The sequence below is a fragment of the Aethalodelphis obliquidens genome, unplaced genomic scaffold (assembly GCF_003676395.1).
Source record: "Aethalodelphis obliquidens isolate GAN/ISIS:26980383/991018 unplaced genomic scaffold, ASM367639v1 scaffold2, whole genome shotgun sequence".
NCBI lineage: Eukaryota > Metazoa > Chordata > Mammalia > Artiodactyla > Delphinidae > Aethalodelphis > Aethalodelphis obliquidens.
The window spans coordinates 38559012-38578291 of record NW_020837946.1 but is presented as its reverse complement, the minus strand read 5'-3'; the positions used below and the strand labels follow the sequence as shown (position 1 = coordinate 38578291).

The 19280-nt window shown below is 41.7% G+C and overlaps 1 protein-coding gene across 9 annotated transcripts in view; it reads right to left on the bottom strand.

Moving 5' to 3' along the window:
* Positions 1-19280, bottom strand: part of HECW2 (HECT, C2 and WW domain containing E3 ubiquitin protein ligase 2) — a 414407-nt gene that overhangs the window by 119915 nt on the left and 275212 nt on the right. For 8 of the 9 annotated variants that reach the window (XM_027125303.1, XM_027125331.1, XM_027125328.1 and 5 more), the window contains 6 exons: positions 14987-15087; positions 13200-14549; positions 11815-11910; positions 2955-3105; positions 2175-2278; positions 1181-1305 (listed from right to left, as the gene is read on the bottom strand). In XM_027125303.1, the coding sequence (XP_026981104.1) occupies positions 1181-1305; positions 2175-2278; positions 2955-3105; positions 11815-11910; positions 13200-14549; positions 14987-15087 (1927 nt within the window). The remainder of the gene's footprint in view (positions 1-1180; positions 1306-2174; positions 2279-2954; positions 3106-11814; positions 11911-13199; positions 14550-14986; positions 15088-19280) is intronic. The other variant, XM_027125339.1, reaches the window with a different exon arrangement.

Genomic DNA, 19280 nt, shown 5'->3' with positions numbered 1-19280 from the left:
CACACATGCACGCGTGCGCCAAAACACAAGTTTTGGCTTAAACTATATAATATTTTCAAACACTTCTCTTTCCTTCTAGAAATGTCTGAGATAAATATCATGCTCAGGACCAGAGAACAGGTATGTAACATTTTCCACTGTCACCCCATGGACTTCATATACCCTGGTGCCTCCAGGAGGTTAACACTTCCTGAGTAAAATTAAAACCTCCCATTCCAGATGGTAATTCCAAAATAAATGTGGGAAAGGGGCACATGAATAGAGCTGGAGAAACTGATTGTCATGAGGACTTAATGGGGCGGGGATTGGAAGCTAGCGAGGGGTTTCTTGGTTAAGGAACCAAGATCAGGAAAGGGGTAGAATTTTTGTTAAAAGTCAAGACGGGGGGAAATGAAAGAAAACAAGTGAAGGAGACAGTCAAAATGATTTCTCTCTATTTAAACAATGATTAAAAGGCTGACGTTTTTTATAACCTTCTGGTTAACAGAAGGTTGATTCTTTTAGCTGATGCTAACATTTTTAGGCCTCTAGCAAAATTACAGAGGGAGGGCTTCTAAAGAATAGCCATATTAGTAAAAGGAGGGAAATTTAAATCCACTTCATCCTAAACACATCACCATTACCCCTCCTCCCACTAGCCCCCCCCCAAAAATCCTGATCTCCCATACAAACCTCATGTATCTTTAAAAAATTCCTCTATTTATGGATTTATTTTTTCAGATTACAGCAATGTATACATTTTATATTCATTCTTTCTTTTGGAGAGCCCGTACCAATATCTCAAAGCTCAATCTGACCAACGCCTGTTGTCAACTCTCAGATATTTGGTTGTACTTGTGCACGCAAAACAAGGTGGTCATTAAGAGCACAGACTCTGGAGTCAGCACCTCTGGGATTTTAACCCCAGCTATCACACTTAGTAGCTGTATAACCTTGAGCATGTTATTTAAGCTCTCTGTGCCTCAGTTTCTTCATCTGGAAAAACAGAAGTTTTATCTAACTCGTAGGTTTGTTTGGGCTAAATGGGTTAAGCCATGGGTAGTGCTTAACACTGAGCATGGAACACACGTGGTGCTCGGTAAACTTAGCTATTTTCATTCTTACTGTTATGACGTAAACGAGGATAATTTCCTCTGGCCTGGTGCTCTTTCCCTCACATCCTCTCGGATTTGATACTCACAGGGTTAGAATGCAGCACAGTGAAGAACTCTGGGCTGATGAGGAACTTCACGGGGGGAGACTGTAACAGCAACGTGAGCCTGGATCTGGAGGTAGAGTGGGGCGGGACGTTCTCCCGTCGGAAATCTAGACGGGGCAGACCACAGAGGCTTTCAGGGAGGTCTCTGCACGTGCTGGAAACATCTACTCACTTCCGTCTATATTTTAAAACAACACCTATATCGTTTGTTATTATTTTAATCCCCCAAACACTTTTTTACTTTTCTGTAAATCACGCATAAAACCCAATTGCTCTCCATCACATTAAAATGGAATTCAATAATATTTCTAGTCACTATTAACATTTTTTAAAATAAATTTATTTATTTTTGGCTGCTTTGGGTTTTTGTTGCTGCAGGCTTTCTCTAGTTGTGGCGAGCGGGGGCTACTCTTCGTCGCAGTGCACAGGCTTCTCATTGCAGTGGCTTCTCTTGTTGTGGAGCACGGACTCTAGGTGCACGGGCTTCAGTAATTGTGGCACGTGGATTCAGTAGTTGTGGCTCGCGGGCTCTAGAGTGCAGGCTCAGTAGGTATGGCGCACAGGCTTAGTTGCTCCGTGGCATGTGGGATCTTCCCGGACCAGGGCTTGAACCTGTGTCCCCTGCATTGGCTGGCGGATTCTTAACCACTGCGCCAACAGGCAAGTCCCCACTATTAACATTTTAATGCATCCTTAGATTTTATAAGTAATCAGATTCCATCTTTTTCTACTAACCCACAGATCCAGAGATTAAAGTAATTTATATCCTGTTTGGTTTTGTGATTCTTTTCTTAGTACTAATAAAAAGTCAAGGATTAGAAGAGGTGTCTGGTGAATTGGACTTTTTGAGTTGAATTACCTGGTCTTCGTGAAGATCAAAAGTCCTTTTAAAGAAAGCTTCATTTCTTGGAAATCCTTACTTACTTGTTTTCTATTTTTGCGAGATTACAAAACAAACCAACCCAAAGGCTCTTACCTGCACTGGCTTGGTGAAAGTCGGCTTCCTCCCCTGCCACATCAATCGCATTGGTGTTTTCCTCAGGCCTCTCGTTTGTCATGGTTCTGCGGATACTCTGGTATCTAAAATCAGAAGCCTAGAGTTACAACACAGCAGCCTCTAAAACACGGGGCTCAACTGCTCCCCCAGAGCCCAGAAGTTTTCACCATCTTCCCAGCCTTGACCATTTCCTCCCCAAACCTCCATCCCCTGACCTTCTGGGCCATCTGTTAAGTAAATCCATCGGATTTAATTTCTTCTGTCCATAGTCTGTGGAACATTTTCTTAACAAATTAATAAAAATTTAAAAAAACATTGTGGCCTTTAACCAAAGGAAACTAAATTCCTATATTGTTAAAGAACAACTTTTGTTCCATAGCAATTAGTTTTGGGAAAAGAAGGACAGATTTTTAAAAGCTTAGGTAACTAATAAAGATGCATTACGAACGAAGATTCTAGATATTTAAAAAGCTATCTGGCTTCAAATGGCAAGTGTATATGCTCTGTTTTACTAAAAATCAATGCCTTGGGTTGACTAAAGGGGTCATCTCATTACTTATTTCCTCTCTATTTTCTAAGCAAGCTGTGGATGTGTGCGCTTATTAATTTTTAACCAAGAGACATTCAATGAAGTCTATGAATCAGGAGAAGTGACAGCTCCACCTTAATGACAGGACCCCCAGAGATGAAAGAGGCGACCGTGTTTTCCATTTTGCACTGTGTAAAAATGAGCCCAACCACAAAACTGCCCATCCTCACCGCCGGTTCAGCTGCTCCATCTGCTGTATGGAGTTGGACCTCTGCAGCACCTGCGGGGCAGGGGGAGCTGTGGGCCGCTGCCAAGTCGTGGTTCTGTTCACATGATCCACGTAGAAGATCCTGCCATGGCTGTCAATGCGTGCCTCCCAGTCTAAACAGCAGTCGTGCACAGAGAGGGATTAGGAGGGGCAGCTGAAGCCATTAACCTGGTTCATCAAGCAGCACGTGTTTTCTCCCTGACATGCTATACTTTGGGGCTAATAACGTATACCTGGGTGCATAATCCAGCACTTCCCCCCAGTCCACTCCAGAATGTTTGACCAGTTAGTAAAACAGCTCCTGTGCGCATAACCAACACCTTAAAGAATCCCTGAATGTAGGGGATCCTCCCAGATCCGCCCACAATGCTCATCCTTCACGTATGAGCAATTTTAAAAATTACTAGTTGGTATCATAATACTTTCGATATTCACATCAAAATTGGTACTGATGTTTATTTTCACCCAAACTTGATTTCTTCTGTTTTTTTTCCAACCTAGATGAAAGACTCACAGCTGGAAATTTCTACGTGTATATCTACACACAATTTTAGTAGATGTAGTCTTCGGAAGAAGGTAGTGCTAGCCTAGTCATCAAACAGTATCATTATCTACAAACTTCCATTTACACTTTCCCAAAGAGGAATATATTTTCAGAGCAAGGTTAATGACTTGTCTCCAACCTTAAATAAATACAATGTTTTAAAAGATTATTTACTTTTATGTTTAAGCAATCTCATTAAATGTGTTAGTCTTTGTAAACAAATATGTAAGGGCATGTTCACTAAAAACAGCAAGCACAGTAGTCTTCAGGGCCAGCCATCCCACCTCTGTGAATTCTCTAAAAGGCCATTCCCCTATAAAAATAAGCAGAGCGTGAGCTGATCTTTACAAAAGGCAACAATTTTTAAACTGATTGCAATTGGGAAGGGTAATTTATATTAATTTATATAGGAACATATGAAAACAGCAGAGATCTATTCTTTAACCAGGAAAGGGCTTTATACATTGCTATTTCTAGGACAAATATGTTTTGAAATTAATAAGCACCTTTCTCTTGAGCAGCTCTGTTAATTTCAAAACTCTCCATGTGATCACACAGCTTATCAGCAGACGCCGTGGGTCTCATCCTAGAGACCAGGACGAAAGCATGTTTGCTCCTGACCAGCTATGGCATCTACTCTGGAGGTGAACGGAACAAGTATTCCAACTGAGTCCTTAGGATTGCAAAAACCTGCACGGTAGATCCCAGCCAGCACCGGAAGACCACTGAAGACTGCCTCAGCGGGGAGTGGAAGGATATCTTTTTGTTGATTTCAGCCGATCATAATTTATGACACGTGGCAAGGGAAAGAAAAATTTTCTGTGAGGAAAAGCACCACACAGACAACAAACAACTCCGTGTCACTCATGCTCCAGGGTAACGCGGACTCACAATGAAGCAGGCTGCCAAGAATGAATTACTCGGGCACAGCTACTATCCCATCAGTAGGACATTTCCAAAAGGCCTCCTGCTCAGCCTGCCATATGCTGACAAACAGTGAGCACATAAAGGCATTTTCAGGAACCATCTTCTAAAACCTCTGATCCATTCCATGGTTTGGCTCTGCTCCTCGCACACTTTCCCATCTCAAAGATTCTGAGAACAAGTATTCCCACTGCATTCCTCTCTCGTTAGAGCCAGGATAATTCAAGCACATACTATATGTCAGATCAAATGCACATGGAAACAAATGACCATTCCTTCCCCCCCAAGAATGTTTACAGAAGCTTCCAGTTTTTTAAGAATATGTAGGATAGGTCAATTAGGGATAAAAACAGAACAGAAACCAACTAAAGGAAGCAGAGAGAGAGATTCTGCCAAGCTCCCAAGATAAGGTTGTCACTACAACTTGGCTCTAAGTGTTCTGGTAGTTACAGCAGAAGAGAAAACACACTGCTGCATACTTTCCATTCTCTGACAAAAGAATATTAGCAAAGTATCTTCAAAGATGGAACTTTTTCCTTGAATAAACTATACAAGAATTTACCCCAAGAAATGTGACCTGTATGCGGGCCACATGGGTAGGAAAATGGAGGAGGGGGTATCTCCAAATATATTCACCACTGTGCCTTGCACATAGCATGTAACGAATGAATAAATAATTTAAATAACGTAAAGCTATTAAAAAATGATTCTTCTTATGGTTACCGGGGGGTCGGGGGGAGGGATAAACTGGAAGATTGGGATTGACATCAACACACTACTATATATAAAATAGATAACTAATAAGGACCTACTGTATAGCACAGGGAACCCTACTCAATACTCTGTAATGGGAAGAGAATCTAAAAAGAGTAGATATATGTATATATATAACTGGTTCACTTTGCTGTACACCTAAAACTAACCCAACATTGTAAATCAACTATACTCCAATAAAAATTTTAAAAAATGATCTTGTATTCACTTTCCACAAAGGTCAGGAATAACCTTCATTTGTATCTCAATAAAGACATTTCTATGCAATGGGAAAAACAAGGTCCAAAAATTTGCTTTCTAAGAATATGGGATGTTGGATGCACATTAAGACTCTCCCTATCAAATATCATATCTTTAAATTGAGGTTGTTACTTAAGTCCCCATAAAGAGAAATGCTATACTGCTGGTTTCAAGTGGACACTCGGCATTGAACTGGGAAAGACTGTTATGCTATTGGCTTATTCGTGAACTACATATCTACTCTTACCCAAGCGGTCAATACCCTTCCATCCAGGCAAGACAGCAGAGGTGCCTGTAGGAAGGTCAGTCCTCTGTCATTATCTATCATTATCTATTCGCGGGGGTGGGGGTATGGTTGCTTTAATATCTTGTAAGTATTTACATGAGGCCTGGTTTGTTCTTGGTTAAGAAAGCATATGAGAACACATGGCCTGGTATCAGTTTCTTTCACAGACAATGCTAAAATCACACAGGCAGGGTTAGAAGACTAGGATCTTGGCATTTACTTCCCTGTCTTGCCACACTGTAAACTGGGGTACATAATCAGTGTGCAGCGAGACTGACAGCAATGTGTTGGGGGTGTGTGTGTGTATGTGTGTGTGTGTGTGTAATGCGTTTGTGTGTGTGTAATGCACTAGATTAGCAAGTAGAAGGCCTGTATCTGGCCATGGCTTTGTCATACCTTTGCTACATGACCTTCAACAAATTACTACATCTCTATGGCCCACAGTTTCTTTACCTAAAAAATTAGAAGACAGAGGTAAACATTGCTAAGGTCCCTTTCAGTTCTAAAATAACATGAATCTGCAATGACACCCATTTTATCACATTAGGTTCAGGAAGGACCTAGCAACATCTTACGTCTAGGCCAGAATTTCCAAAATAGATTCTAAGTTAATTAAGCCTTTGGGGCCAGGGGCTTTGGGGTCCTGAGGTGTAGGGCTGCTGAACCACCTGCCAACCCCACTTTAAACACTGCAGCTCCAACATTATCTGTTGTGCATATTAGTCTTCCACATAAGATTTCACTTCCATAAAGAGCTTCACAGCAATAATAAAGTTTGAAAACTATTATCTAGAGAATGTTTCTCAAGGTGTGGGATTCTGACAGTATGTGTCAGAATCACTGTGAGGATCAATAAAAATGCAGATGCCAAGGACACACCCCAGCTCTTCAAAATCAGACTCTCTGAAGCCAGGACTCAGTTATATACATTTTTAACAAACTTCCCAGGTGATTCCTAGACACACTAAAATTTAAGGAACACTGACGTAAATTAACAAGAACTTAAGACAGCAGCTAACTTACTGGACAAACCCATGGAGCTAATGCTGGATTTCTCAGAAGTCATGAAGTGCGGGCTCGCAAGAAACTAAATTTCAGCCTAAATACCCCAAACTGAAATCCAGGAGCAAGTGTACACTTAAGACACCCTGAGATTCAAATATAATAGCCCCCTTTAAATAGCTGGATATTAAGGGTAAGTCAGAGAGTTAGCATGAAAATCTATGCCAAGCCACTGTCACAGCATTAATTCCAGATGCAGGGAGGTAGAGCCGGGCAGGTCTTAGATATTTTCAACTTTTAGAATCAATATATGTAGGCAGGGGGCAGGGGTCATCACTATGGCCCTCTTCATCTCATCACTCTTCTTTCTCGCTCCTCTCAAACTAGACCTTGGTCTCCACCCAGACCTTGGGCCACCCAGGTGATTAGATGAAGACGTGAACACATCTCAGTGAGTGCTGAGACTGGGAAGAAGGTCAATGTCTAGACAGGATGAATCACATATCAGGGGAAGCCAGCACTGAACTGTCTACTACGGAACTCAAAGCGGTGAGAGGACTAAGAGTAGGGAACTGACCTGGTTGTAACTGGATTAAGGACAACGAAGTACCTGAATATTGTGAAGTAAGTTTATAAACCCACTGTAAAAATTATAATAACCGTGGTATCCTCACCAAAATGGTGAGATGATGAAGTTACAATAAACTAAGGGTACTTTTAAGGAAAAAAAGCTTTGTAATAGATGCCAGAAATCAGTGTTTAATGGATTATTTTTTCCTTATTTAAACACTCAAAGAAGTACGATACCATTTGTATAAAGTACGAAAGTAAGTTAAACTTGTCTGTGCTCTGGGGAATCAGGACAGTAGGTCCCCTTGCTCTTCAGGAGTGGGGGTTGGAGACTCGTAGCGGGGCACAAGTGGCCTCCCAGGGACCACAGATGTGGTGCTGATTGCCCAGGTGGGCACAGTTTGGGAGAATTCAGCAGGCTGAATGTGCTCTTTTCTGCATGTACATTATATTTGAATTAAAAGTTTAAAAAATCTCAAATAGCTGCATAGTTTGGACCTTAATATTCGATTTTTACGGAAGTAGCTTTTTAGATTAAAAGTGTGAATTTTTTTCTCCAAACTAACTTTTAGGTTCTAGAGAATAAGAGCCCCTAGCTTTAAACAGAGTAGAAATTCTATAAGATTAATTGTATTTTTCAGATTCATTACCTTCTTTTAAACCTTCATTTCAAAGGATGCTTTAATAACAAAAGTGCACAAGCACCAAAAATGATAAACATCGCCCTGTGTTTTTCCAGAGCTACTCATTTGAACCCACCACATAAATAATACACGAGTCCTAAAAATATGGCAATAAGCCTGGGATCCTATAAGAGTCCACTGTAGACTGTTCATCCGGAATCTATTCCTATTCCTACCCTTTTGGGAGAAAAACACCTTTCAACAGTTTCCTGTTGTCTCCAGTAAGCAATGGGTTAAGTCACAATTACACTGGAGCCAAAAAAGAAAAAACTAAAATAGTTTTTCAGAAGGGGCTGAGCTGGCCATTTTTTCCCACTTATCCTAATGCTAAAAAGACCAAGATTCATCATGCTGATGACATTTTAGTGGGCTTCAGCCCTGAACAACCTCCAGCTGCCAGCCTATGAATCACCTCAGAAGAAGATACAGCAGGTTCTTAAGGCACTCAGCGCATATTCAAGTTCAAGCCGCCTCCCTGGAAGGCTCTCAATAGTGCCATGCCACCTTTAAGAACCAGAGCTTTCTTATTTTGTATGGCTCATCAGAATGTCTCTCAACCAGTGCTTGAGGTTACACAGCCCACAAGGTCACAGCGCAGGGGGTCCATGGCCTAACGCAAGAGTAAGAGTTTGAGAACCAATCGATCGATCATCATTACAGCTGAGTGGTCTCTATCCAACATCTGTTCCCTGGTCCTGAGATAGGAGGAATAAGGCTGGAAGAAGCAGCAAACAAACAAGGAAACCTGCTTTACATAAAAAGAGATCAAACAGATGTTCAGAGACTAACTTATAACCCTGACACACAGACGACCACGCCATCAGCCATAAGAGTGAAGAGGCATAGCAAGGATACCTCTAAATCCCCTTAGTTGAGTTTGCAAATCTTCAGAGAGAAGCAAACTTTACTGGGTAGTTTCCTCACTGTATGTTAGTACATGGGTATTTTTACGGCAAATACAAGCTAAAATAACAACAACAATAATAATAAGGAAAAAGAAAAAGAATCCAGAGTGTGTGTGGGGGATCATGCTTCAGTAGACTGTCCTGCAGGTGTGTGGACAGTGACCTATACAGAGAGGAAAAGGCACGTCTGAGTCTAATACAGATGCTTAGGAGCAAATCCATCTGGGCCAAAAGACAGTCGCTAGTACTGTCACTGTCACCACTTTTCTTATACTTGAGGGACCTCCCAGAGAAGGGTCCTGCTAAGTGATCTTCACCTGGAAGAAGAAAGCTGAGCATCTTTTCAGCCTTCCTAGGTCTGCCCTCAAAACACAATATAATGCAGTTTCAGAGAAGCCCCCAAAGCCTCTAATTTCAGGTGATGCTTGTGCCTAATAGATAACATACCAAGGTATGTCACCACTCTGCCGCTAACCAAACTTTCAGAATTTACACTCATCTACCTACACAACAGTCCCTACCATTCTAACCTTAGATCATGGAGTAGAAAAAAATGTTTGAGACTCTGTCTCAACTTTTACTAGTATGAAATCTTAAACAAGTTACTTAATTTATCTGGGCTTCAATTTCTCCATCTATAAAGTGAAAGAATCAGATTATTTGATTTCTACCCATCAATCTATAAATTATGGATAAGACCTGCTTGACCTACTTCACAAAATTGTTAAGAAGAATTTTTTTAAAAAAGCTAAAAATTCTTTGTAAACTGTAAACCACTATACAAGTCTGAGGTATTATAATAAATAATGTTAAAAGTATAATCCCTAACCTTAAAATAATTCAGCCAGGTCATTTAAGAGACAGGTCAATCTGCATACTCCAAGTGGATGCCCCTTAGCTGAGCCTCCTGAGAGACAATATATGAACGCAGAATGCCACAGCTCTGAGTTAAGAGGCATGGCCAGAGACAGTAGCAGAGCTGCCCAGTAACGCAAGGAAGGCAGAGAACTGGTTCGGGCAGGACGTACAACTAGCACAGGCAGCCAAGTGATTAGACTGTCAAAAGATGAGACCGACTGGGAATAGGAGAGGGCAAAGCAGTGTGAGGACAGAGTTGAACAGTAATCAGGTATGCTCAGACCATAATCTGTAATTGGTCCATGATCATGTAAATTTCCAAATCTGCAAATTGCAAGTTGCACAAGAGGGAACAACTCTTAAGAATTCCTCCCCTCGCCACTGTTCATCAGTTACTCATTAAATTGGATATACTACTAACGTGCTTTTTTTCCTTTTGGATATATTAATTTATTAAAATGAACTGCCAATTGTTTATTTTTTTAAATCCTAAAATTTAGCATTATATCTGTGTAATGCAAATATCAGTGTTTAAACAAATGCATGGAAACAGCACAAATGGTGGTCATAATTTCAGCAGGAAAGTACCTGTCTTTATTAAATACAATCTAGAGACCAAAACTGTGAATCCAACAAAATTCAGAGCAATTGGATGTGGCCAGGAAGATGCCATTTATCCATACACTGATGCAATGCTATGCCTCCTGTCCAGGTGCCTGAAACTCTGATTACTTACTATTAATCCACATACTCATGTAAACAAAGCTCTCCCAGAATTCTCTCCTGGTGTTCCTAATTCATTTTTCTCCAATTATATCTAAATATCACCCAGGAATACTTTTCTTTTCTGCCTCTAATGTTTTCTCCAAGGGTAAACAGTAAGGAAGTTTTCCCCTCCACCTGCTTAAGATGACACAATGGTTAATTAATCTCTTGGATGATTTTTAAAAACTGCTTAAAATATATGTTTCCTATGAGTAACCACCCTCAGCTATCCAAATATATGAACAAGGGGAGGATCTGTGCACAACAGTATTTATAAACGATTAAGTCAATATTTTGACAAACTGTACAGAGCACCATTCAGCTCTTTTGTCAGCACTCACCAAAACTAACTACTCAGCATTTTAGCCCTTTAAATGCATACTGCCCCTGCTCTATGTCCCACCATTTTTAAAACACAGAGGGCCAAAAGCATCCACTTCTTGCCATGATCACATATAAGATGGGCGAATAGAGAAGGTGAACAAGAAGGAAAAGCAGTAAGGCAGAAAGATGTATTTTCCAATGTGTTCTTAAAAACAGTATTTACTGAGCTTTATCACTGTTCTTCAAAATGCTTTGCTCTCACAGAGTAATACTGCTTTAAGGGATTCTAGAAACTTAAATAGAGTTTAAATTACATTCAGACTATGACTGGCCATGGGCATCACTCAGCTCTTGGAGTTCAGGTCGCAATACTTTCCCAGCGTTCCTAGTGCTCACCCATCTCTCCTTTAAGTGCTACGTGTTTCTTGAAAGCAAAAAAAAAAAAAAAGAAATATCTTTCAAATCTCCAGATAATCATCATGGTCCAGAAAATAGTAGACTAATTTCTGAAATTAATAACACTTCTCTGGATATTCCTAAGGAAAAAAACCAGGACCCTGTAGTTAATGATTTAAAATGTTGTAAATGAATAAAAAGCAGTATATTACCTAGAGCTAAGGTTCTTCTAAGAGATTGTACCTATTTGTCTAATAACTGAAAATTTATACTGCCTATGCAAACTTAAAATTTTTTCTATTATACATCCTATTGTCCATAACATCTGGATCTCTTTTACTTTAGAGTATCTACTTTCCCCCAGCTACCCTTTCATTTGGTGGAACTGTGCCAGAGAGGAGTCTTCTGCTAAGCACTTTCCAGACTGTATCTGCTAAATCACGTGGCAGCTCCCAAAACTCTACTTCTGGGGGACTGGGCAACCATCCTTTAGGTCCCGTCACCCTTGAACCCTTTGATCGAGGTGAGCCCTTTAGTTAGCAGGTCCTCACTTGGTGGGAGAGCCTCGTCCACCCTCTGGTACCGGCTAACATCCTGGCGCACTGAAGGCAGTGATCGCAAAGGCTGGTGGCCGTTGGCTTGAGAACCTAGGATTAAAGGTAAACAGTTACCTGAGTATTGTTTTCCCCTTCAGTATCAAAACAGCCTTTGGGAAAAAAAACACCTAACAAAAGTCCTGGGGCTAGTCTCTTATCGCTTTTTCGTCTCATTTCCCATATGAGGACCCAGAAACAACAGAAGAGAATGGGAGGTGGATGCTTAGTCAGAAGTGGGTCTTCTAGGGAGATGTCGGTCTGGGCCCATTCCTCCCCGTCCCCTGCCTTTTCCCACCCTGGCATCTGTCCTAGTCACGTAGCAATGCTTTAGGGTCACACAATGACTGGAAGATAATGAAAAAAACCAAAAAAAAACAAAAAACGGTGGAGGAAGAAAAGAAGGGGATAGGTAGAAAAATAAGTTACAGAATAAGAAAATCATTTCTATTTCTGAGTCTATGCTATTCAGGCATATGAAATTATACTCAGACTTTTTGATGCAGCTATAACAGAACAGTTTAAAGGCATCATTCTACTGAGCCACATTCATTGAGACAGAAAACAAATTTTATGTGTAAATTTGCATCCTCAAACAGCTTGTTTTCAAGTGTCAGAATGCATCACCTAACTTAGTTGACATTTCTTATACTGCAGAAGGCAAAAATATGACATTTGATGCAAACCACATATTAACCTTCTGTTTTGAAGCTTCATGCAATAAGGAGCGAGTTAAGATGTTCCTGAAAACCCTGCAGATAACACTAACGTAGATGCTGCCAGTCTGTTTGGTTTTGTATCTACAAACCCAGGTCCCGCCAGAGATTCATTATGCTTTTTCACACTGCCCAGACAAGAGGACTGAGCCCCAGGCGCACTGAATGTGCCAGCGCGCGGCACGCATCCCAGGCCTCCAGGCCTGTGTGGACCAGGGGTGCCCCCACCCACCGGGCCACCTTTCTAGGCAGAGCAGGTGCCCGCACTGATGCAGAGCCTTGAGGTTCATTATCTAAGTTTAAGACTATTATCTGACAGGCCTCTTATTCCACCAAAAGAAGATCCACAGGGAGGGTGGGATGGAGACTCAAGAGAGAGGAGATATGGGGATATATGTATACATATAGCTGATTCACTTTGTTATACATCAGAAACTAACACACCATTGTAAAGCAATTATACCCCAATAAAGATGTTAAAAGAAAAAAAAAGCTGTTGAACCCCAAGGAGAAGAATTCAGCTAATATGTGCCCTGCAGTACAATTTCCACTGAGGGACAAAACCACAAGACTTCTCTCTGAGCGGGTATGCCCGAGCCACGAGCCACGTTGTCTTCTACATCCTACCTCCGGTCGCGCCCTCCTCCTGGGCAGTGGCCCCTTCACAAGCCCCTTGGGCATGCCCCGCATCACGCTCTTCTTGGGGCGGGCTCTCAGTAGCAGCAGCAGCTCCCTCCAGGCTCCCCCTCCGCTGCCAGACCTCCCCCACCTCCTCCTGGTCAGGTGAAGTAGCCGATTCTGCCCCTGGCCCTTCCTCCTCTCCACTGGGCACCTGCACTACAGGTAAAGAACCAGGAGTGCATATGGAACCCTGTGAGCCTTCAGCAGGGCCACTGCTGGTGGGCTCTGCTGCACAGGCTCCATCTTCCTCCTCCTGAGAAGAAAAGGCTGGGGTTTCGGGAAACCGCGCACTCTCAAGAGATGAGCACCGTGTCTCCACCGAGGACAGCTGCGTGGTGACACTCTCATTGCAGGAGCTGTCGGCCCCGTCCAGGTCACTCTCTCCCTCAGGCCTGGTGCTGGCCTCGCTCACGCTCTCTGTCCTGGCGGGGTCACTGGGCTCTGTTTCCGAGGACACCTGGGAAGGCTCAGACCCCTGATCAAGGGACTCCATCTCACTGACGGCTCTTCGGCTTCCTCCTGACGTGTCAGAAGTGCCCGTGTCTGCCCCACTTGTGGGCTGATCTACCTCCTGGGCGCCGCACAATTCAGTGCTCCCCTGGTCAGCACTCGGCTGACACTCCGGGGCATTCTCGCTTTCATCAGGGACTGGGCCTGAGGGGAAGGAGCTCTCCGCAAGCTCTGGAAGACTTTCTGGCTTGTCCTCGAAGGAAGCAGCTTCATTGGTGGAGGCTTCCTCATTCTCCACCGTGTTGTCTTCTGGCTTTATCTGAGATGTCAGGCTCCCATCATCAGTTCTTGATGCCCTGCTAAACATTATCAACCCTCCTTCCTCCTCCAAGGAGGATGGATAACCCAGGTCTTGCTGGAACTCGTGGTCTTCTTCATCTGAGTCGATATGAAGCATTGCATTGAGTCTTGTGTCGGTGGGAAAACTACTCCTTAGTTTCGGAGAGGCTCCCATGGACCTTTCCGAACAAGTAGCTGCACCCGACCTGGAATGGCCATTGTGTTCAATAGCATCTAAGTAATCATTGAGTGAATCCTGACGTCCTCTGGGAGGTGAGGTCCTTGAAGAAGTAGAGGTTAATTCTTCTGAGTCTATTTCCAGAGTAGAGCTAGTCCTGAAAGAATGCTTGGGGGTCCCATTAGCACTTTCCTCAGAAACTGGTCCATTGGAACAAACCGTGCTGTCATGATGGCCCCCTGGCATGTCCTCCTCATCAGAAGGGCTTCCTAGGTCTCCATTCACAGTATTGACTCCAAGTATTGTGCCAACAGCTTCTGGAGAAGCATCTGAAGGAGAAAACAGCATTTATAAAAACAAAGTAGTAATAACGAACGAACTTTTAATGTCCTATTCCTTTGCCACTAATGAGTTCAAAGAATTCAGTCATTCCACTGAGGTCTCTTTACAGTATCACCAACTTGCTAAGAGTTACTATTCACTACTAAACGAGTACATATATTGCTGGTCAGTTTGACATATGAGGTTTACATGTTCACTACTGCCGTAAATTCCACATCCCAGTTTCCAAATGCAGGTAAAACCTAAGAGAGATTTTTTGATAAACAGCCTTTTAAATCTGCTTGGAAAACTTCAGCAGGTAATCATTTGATAGCTATTTTATGTTCAGAACAGGATACAAACAATTCTGTTCAAATGTAAACTGACAACAGAGTAAGATTCAACAAGTTTTTCCTATGGCAATATATTTATACAGGTATCTCACCTTCATGCACAGAAGATGTGACCTCCACTCTGAACTGGAGGTACCCACTCACGTGGTCAGCTGGGAGCCTTCTGCCGAGGTTGTAGCTGAGCATCTGGTCACTGCAAGAGGAGAAATGGTTCCTTCATCCGTACTACTCTGGTGTCAGCCTTCATCTTCTTCCCATAGGCCACCCCCCAAACCCCACATATTTCTCTTGAAACGTGCATACTCACAAGAAAATAAAAGGTCAAAGGCATGTTAAGAGTCAGTGTAATTTTGTTCATTTGTACAAATGAATACTTATAAACCCAGGGATAAAAGGGAATCTTGTCACAAGGAAAAGTATCAGTAAAGGCTGAAAATGCAATACTGTACAATATTGTTATGATTTTTTTAAAGGGCACTGATTTGCTCTCTCACTGTTAAGAGTGACCAGAGAAACGGCATTTTAAAAGCCATCAAGGGGCTGAGAAAGGCCAAAAATTTTGGGTGTTTTCTGACTCAAGTGTAAATGTATAGAAGGTCTGGTTCCTTAGCATTTAGCATGACAGGAGTTAGGTCCTAAAAAGACAGGCACAGGGAATTCCCTGGTGGTCCAGTGGTTAGGACTCCGTGCTTCCACTGCAGGGTGCAGAGGTTCCGTCCCTGGTTGGGGAACTAAGATCCCGCATCCTGCATGCTGCACGGCCGGCCAAGCAAAAGAAAAAGAAACAAAAGAGAGAGAGAGGCGCACAGGTAAGGGTTATCACATGGAGGGCACAGTGCTGCTGTATCCTGAAGAACAGGAGCTGGGAGTCAGGAGAGAGCAGCGTGAGAACAGGCCGGGCTCTGACAGCTGCTCCAGCTGTGTGAGAGGCAGGGGGCTGCTGCACCTTCCTTTCCTCACCTGTAAAGTAAGCGGCTCACTGTTGGCCCTCACTATTGGGGGGCCTATCATTGATACTCCAGTCAGCTTGTAAGCCATACTGATGGGACAGTTGGAGACCTGCACTAGCTGTCGGAGTCTCGCTGCCACACATGGAGGTGCGCTGGAGGGGACCACAACTGGGCCCAGCTCCTGCCCCACCTTGGCTCCAGGCTCAGGCTACCAACCTCCTCGAGGATGGAGCAGTTGATCTTTTTCAATTCCGTGTTTATTTATCAAAGTCAAATACAATCGCATCATTTCTCTGTATGCAAGCAACTTTCGTTGAGAATCTGATTTATTCTTAATTAAGGAAAATAATCAGAGGGATAGTACCAAATCACACTATCTCTGCTCTCACACTGCCCTCTAATGGCAACTTCAGGAGGAAAACACAAGGCTCTACCTAATACTTGCACCACTGTACACTTCAGGGCCTCTGGTCAGCTACTGATTATTCATCTCCATAACTATTTTGCTTGTTCTTCTCTACCTCCTCCGTACAATTATAAATAGATGTTATCTGGGATTTTACATTAGCGTGTACACATTTACTTGCTAATGTGAAATCCCAGTTCAGCTCTTATGAATTTCTTTGAGTTCATAGCAAGATTTTCTTAAAATAATGAGATCATTTCCTTTACTTCTTTCTTTTTCTTCCCTAGAATTGTTGTAATAATTTTTTGATTGATGTTTTTAAAAAGCTTTGTTTCCCCCAATTGAGTGCTTACACTCTGATAAGGGCTTTGCATGCATCATCTCCTTCAATCTTCCCTGTGAGGCAAGTGGTGGCCCTGTTTTCTAAGGCATAGGGAGGGTATGTAACTTGCCCAAGGCCAGGCAACAATTAAGTGACAGAACCAGGATTAGAACACAGATGCATCTGACACAGAAGTCCCTGATCTGCAGTCCCCAGATCAGATCTCATTTTATGCACACTTTCAGTGATTCTTGGCGGCTTTCAGTAGCATGCATTTTAATGATATTTACTCATGGCTCATCTCAATGCAATCATTATCATAATGTTTTGTCTACTTAATCTGGTATTTAAAAACATTTTTTTCTGTAAAGGGATATATTGGCATTTTTAACTATTAGACATTACAGGTATGTTAAATGCTTTTACATTAGCGTGTTCGAATAATTCTATAATGACTATAATGACAGCAGGGATGTCTTTTTCTCTTACCACTGTCTTCCAGCATTTAGACAGCGCCTGACACACAGAGATGCTCCACCTTTGTCCACTAACGCATGAACCCAGCAGCAAACTACTGGGACCTACTCTCAACATTACAGTTCCTCACCCACATCTTTGGACATTCAGTCCTGGAATAATAAAACTCTTCATTTCTCTGTTAAAATTAAATTGACTCTCCTCTCCTCCTCTTTGGCCAATAAAAGTAAAGTGTTGGTGTTGATGATAAAAACTTATAAAAGTGATGCATTTTAGCTAGGAAGTAAATGTTCAGTAGGGATTCTAAGAATGGCATCCATCCTTTTGCTCACTATCATATCTCAAATACCCAACACAGTGCTTAACATTTAGTAGACACTATATGTATACACACCCACACATTTGTTGAATAAATTTAACAAATGAGACTCTTTACTTGGAAAAAAGAATTTTAACAGGTGTTAGTGCTATTTTTTACCCAAACTGACAAGATACTCAACTATTCAATCTATCAGTACAGGAAAGCCTCCCTATTTGGAGATTCCAAGTCAAGGGGGTTTCATCCTTTGTGAGTGCCTGTCAAGGGATTCACCTCTTTCTTGTTCTTACTCAGTCTCATCTGATTCATCCTGCCTCTTACCGTGACAGATAATTGTGTACCCTATATTATATATTATTATGATACATCATTATAAAGAATAAGTGCCAAAGAACTCTCACTGTCTGACTGAGACATTCTCTCACTAGTGTAATCACAGCAAATGACAAAGCATGGCACAGTGATGTGCCTTTTGGACAGAATGCAAGCCACTCTCTGAAAAATGTCACATTCAAACCAATGCTCTTAAAATAGGTAATTAGTAAGGACTTCTAGCTCATCCTATAAAACCTCACCGTGTAAAACCTCAGCTATTTCAGAGAGTTGCAGTCTACAAAACACATAAGAAAACTCAGTATTTTTCAAGACGTATCAATTACTTGATAGAAAGTAATAATCAGATCAAAAATAGATTTAGATGCTAACAGCCAATACACTAACATGTAGTATCATATTTATTTAATAAAGCAAATCCCTAAGTATCAGGCAATGCTTTTAATATACTTATGTAGAAACATTTCATAATTCTGATACTTTACGAATTCATGCTGGACTTCCTTCCAGTGCATATGGAATCCATGACAGGCAGTACTCTATGTGTCCAGTTCTTTAAAAGACTGAATGAAAAGCCAGCAAGTTAACAGGAGTTTCAAGCACTCAAAATGCTTTCAAGCATTTCCAGTTTCAAGATTTTATTTTTCCTTGATCATTCTTACTGGTATACATAAATTGACACTCTGCCAAGTGTCACAGATATTATATAAATTATATGATTATACTTACAGAAACTAAATTATATTTCCAATGAGAGTTAATTCTCACTCTTCGTAATTTTTCATTTTCTATCAATCCTAAAAATAATTTTTAAAAACTTCCCAAAGAATATCTCTACTAGAAGCAATAATTGCTATCCTTAAAAATAACTGCGATTTCCCAGTTTTATCAAATTAAACCAGGCTGCTAGAATTTCAGCCTAATATTTCTACTTCATGTGGTCTGGCTCAACCATTGTCTCTGATGGCCAGAGAATTAGAATCCATTAGAATCTCTTAATTTCATGTTTTGAAGGTGTCTTAGAGATCATCGGTCTAAAGACTTTATTTTTCAGATGAGGAAACTAATGCCTGAAAAAATTGTGACTTGCCAGAATAGAACAGTTAATTAGCTGCAAGGTGAATAGGAATGAGCAACCTTCCTCAGTTAGCTAGACTAGTATTCCATCACTGCCAGTCCTTAGTGTTGCAGAGAAGCTGGGATTCTGGAGCTGACGGATCTGCTCCAATCCCAGCTCCACCCCTGGCTTGCTAGCCTCAGATTTCTCATCTCCAGAATGGGTATAATCACATTATTCACCTCTCAGAGTTGTTGAGAAGATTACATGAGCTAATGAGTGTAATTTACTTAGCTCCTGACATAGAATAGGGTCTCATCATCTTTTTTGTTTACTTTGGTTTACTACTGCTGCTACCACTACTACAACTACTGTTATCACTGATACTGCTGCTACTACCACTACTGTTATCATATGTTCATAATGTCCTCCTAAAATGAAAAAGATGTCCCCCAGCGCCACCTGAGAACACCAGTGTTACTGGGTTTGCTGGCACTTACCATGTGAAAATATATACACCAT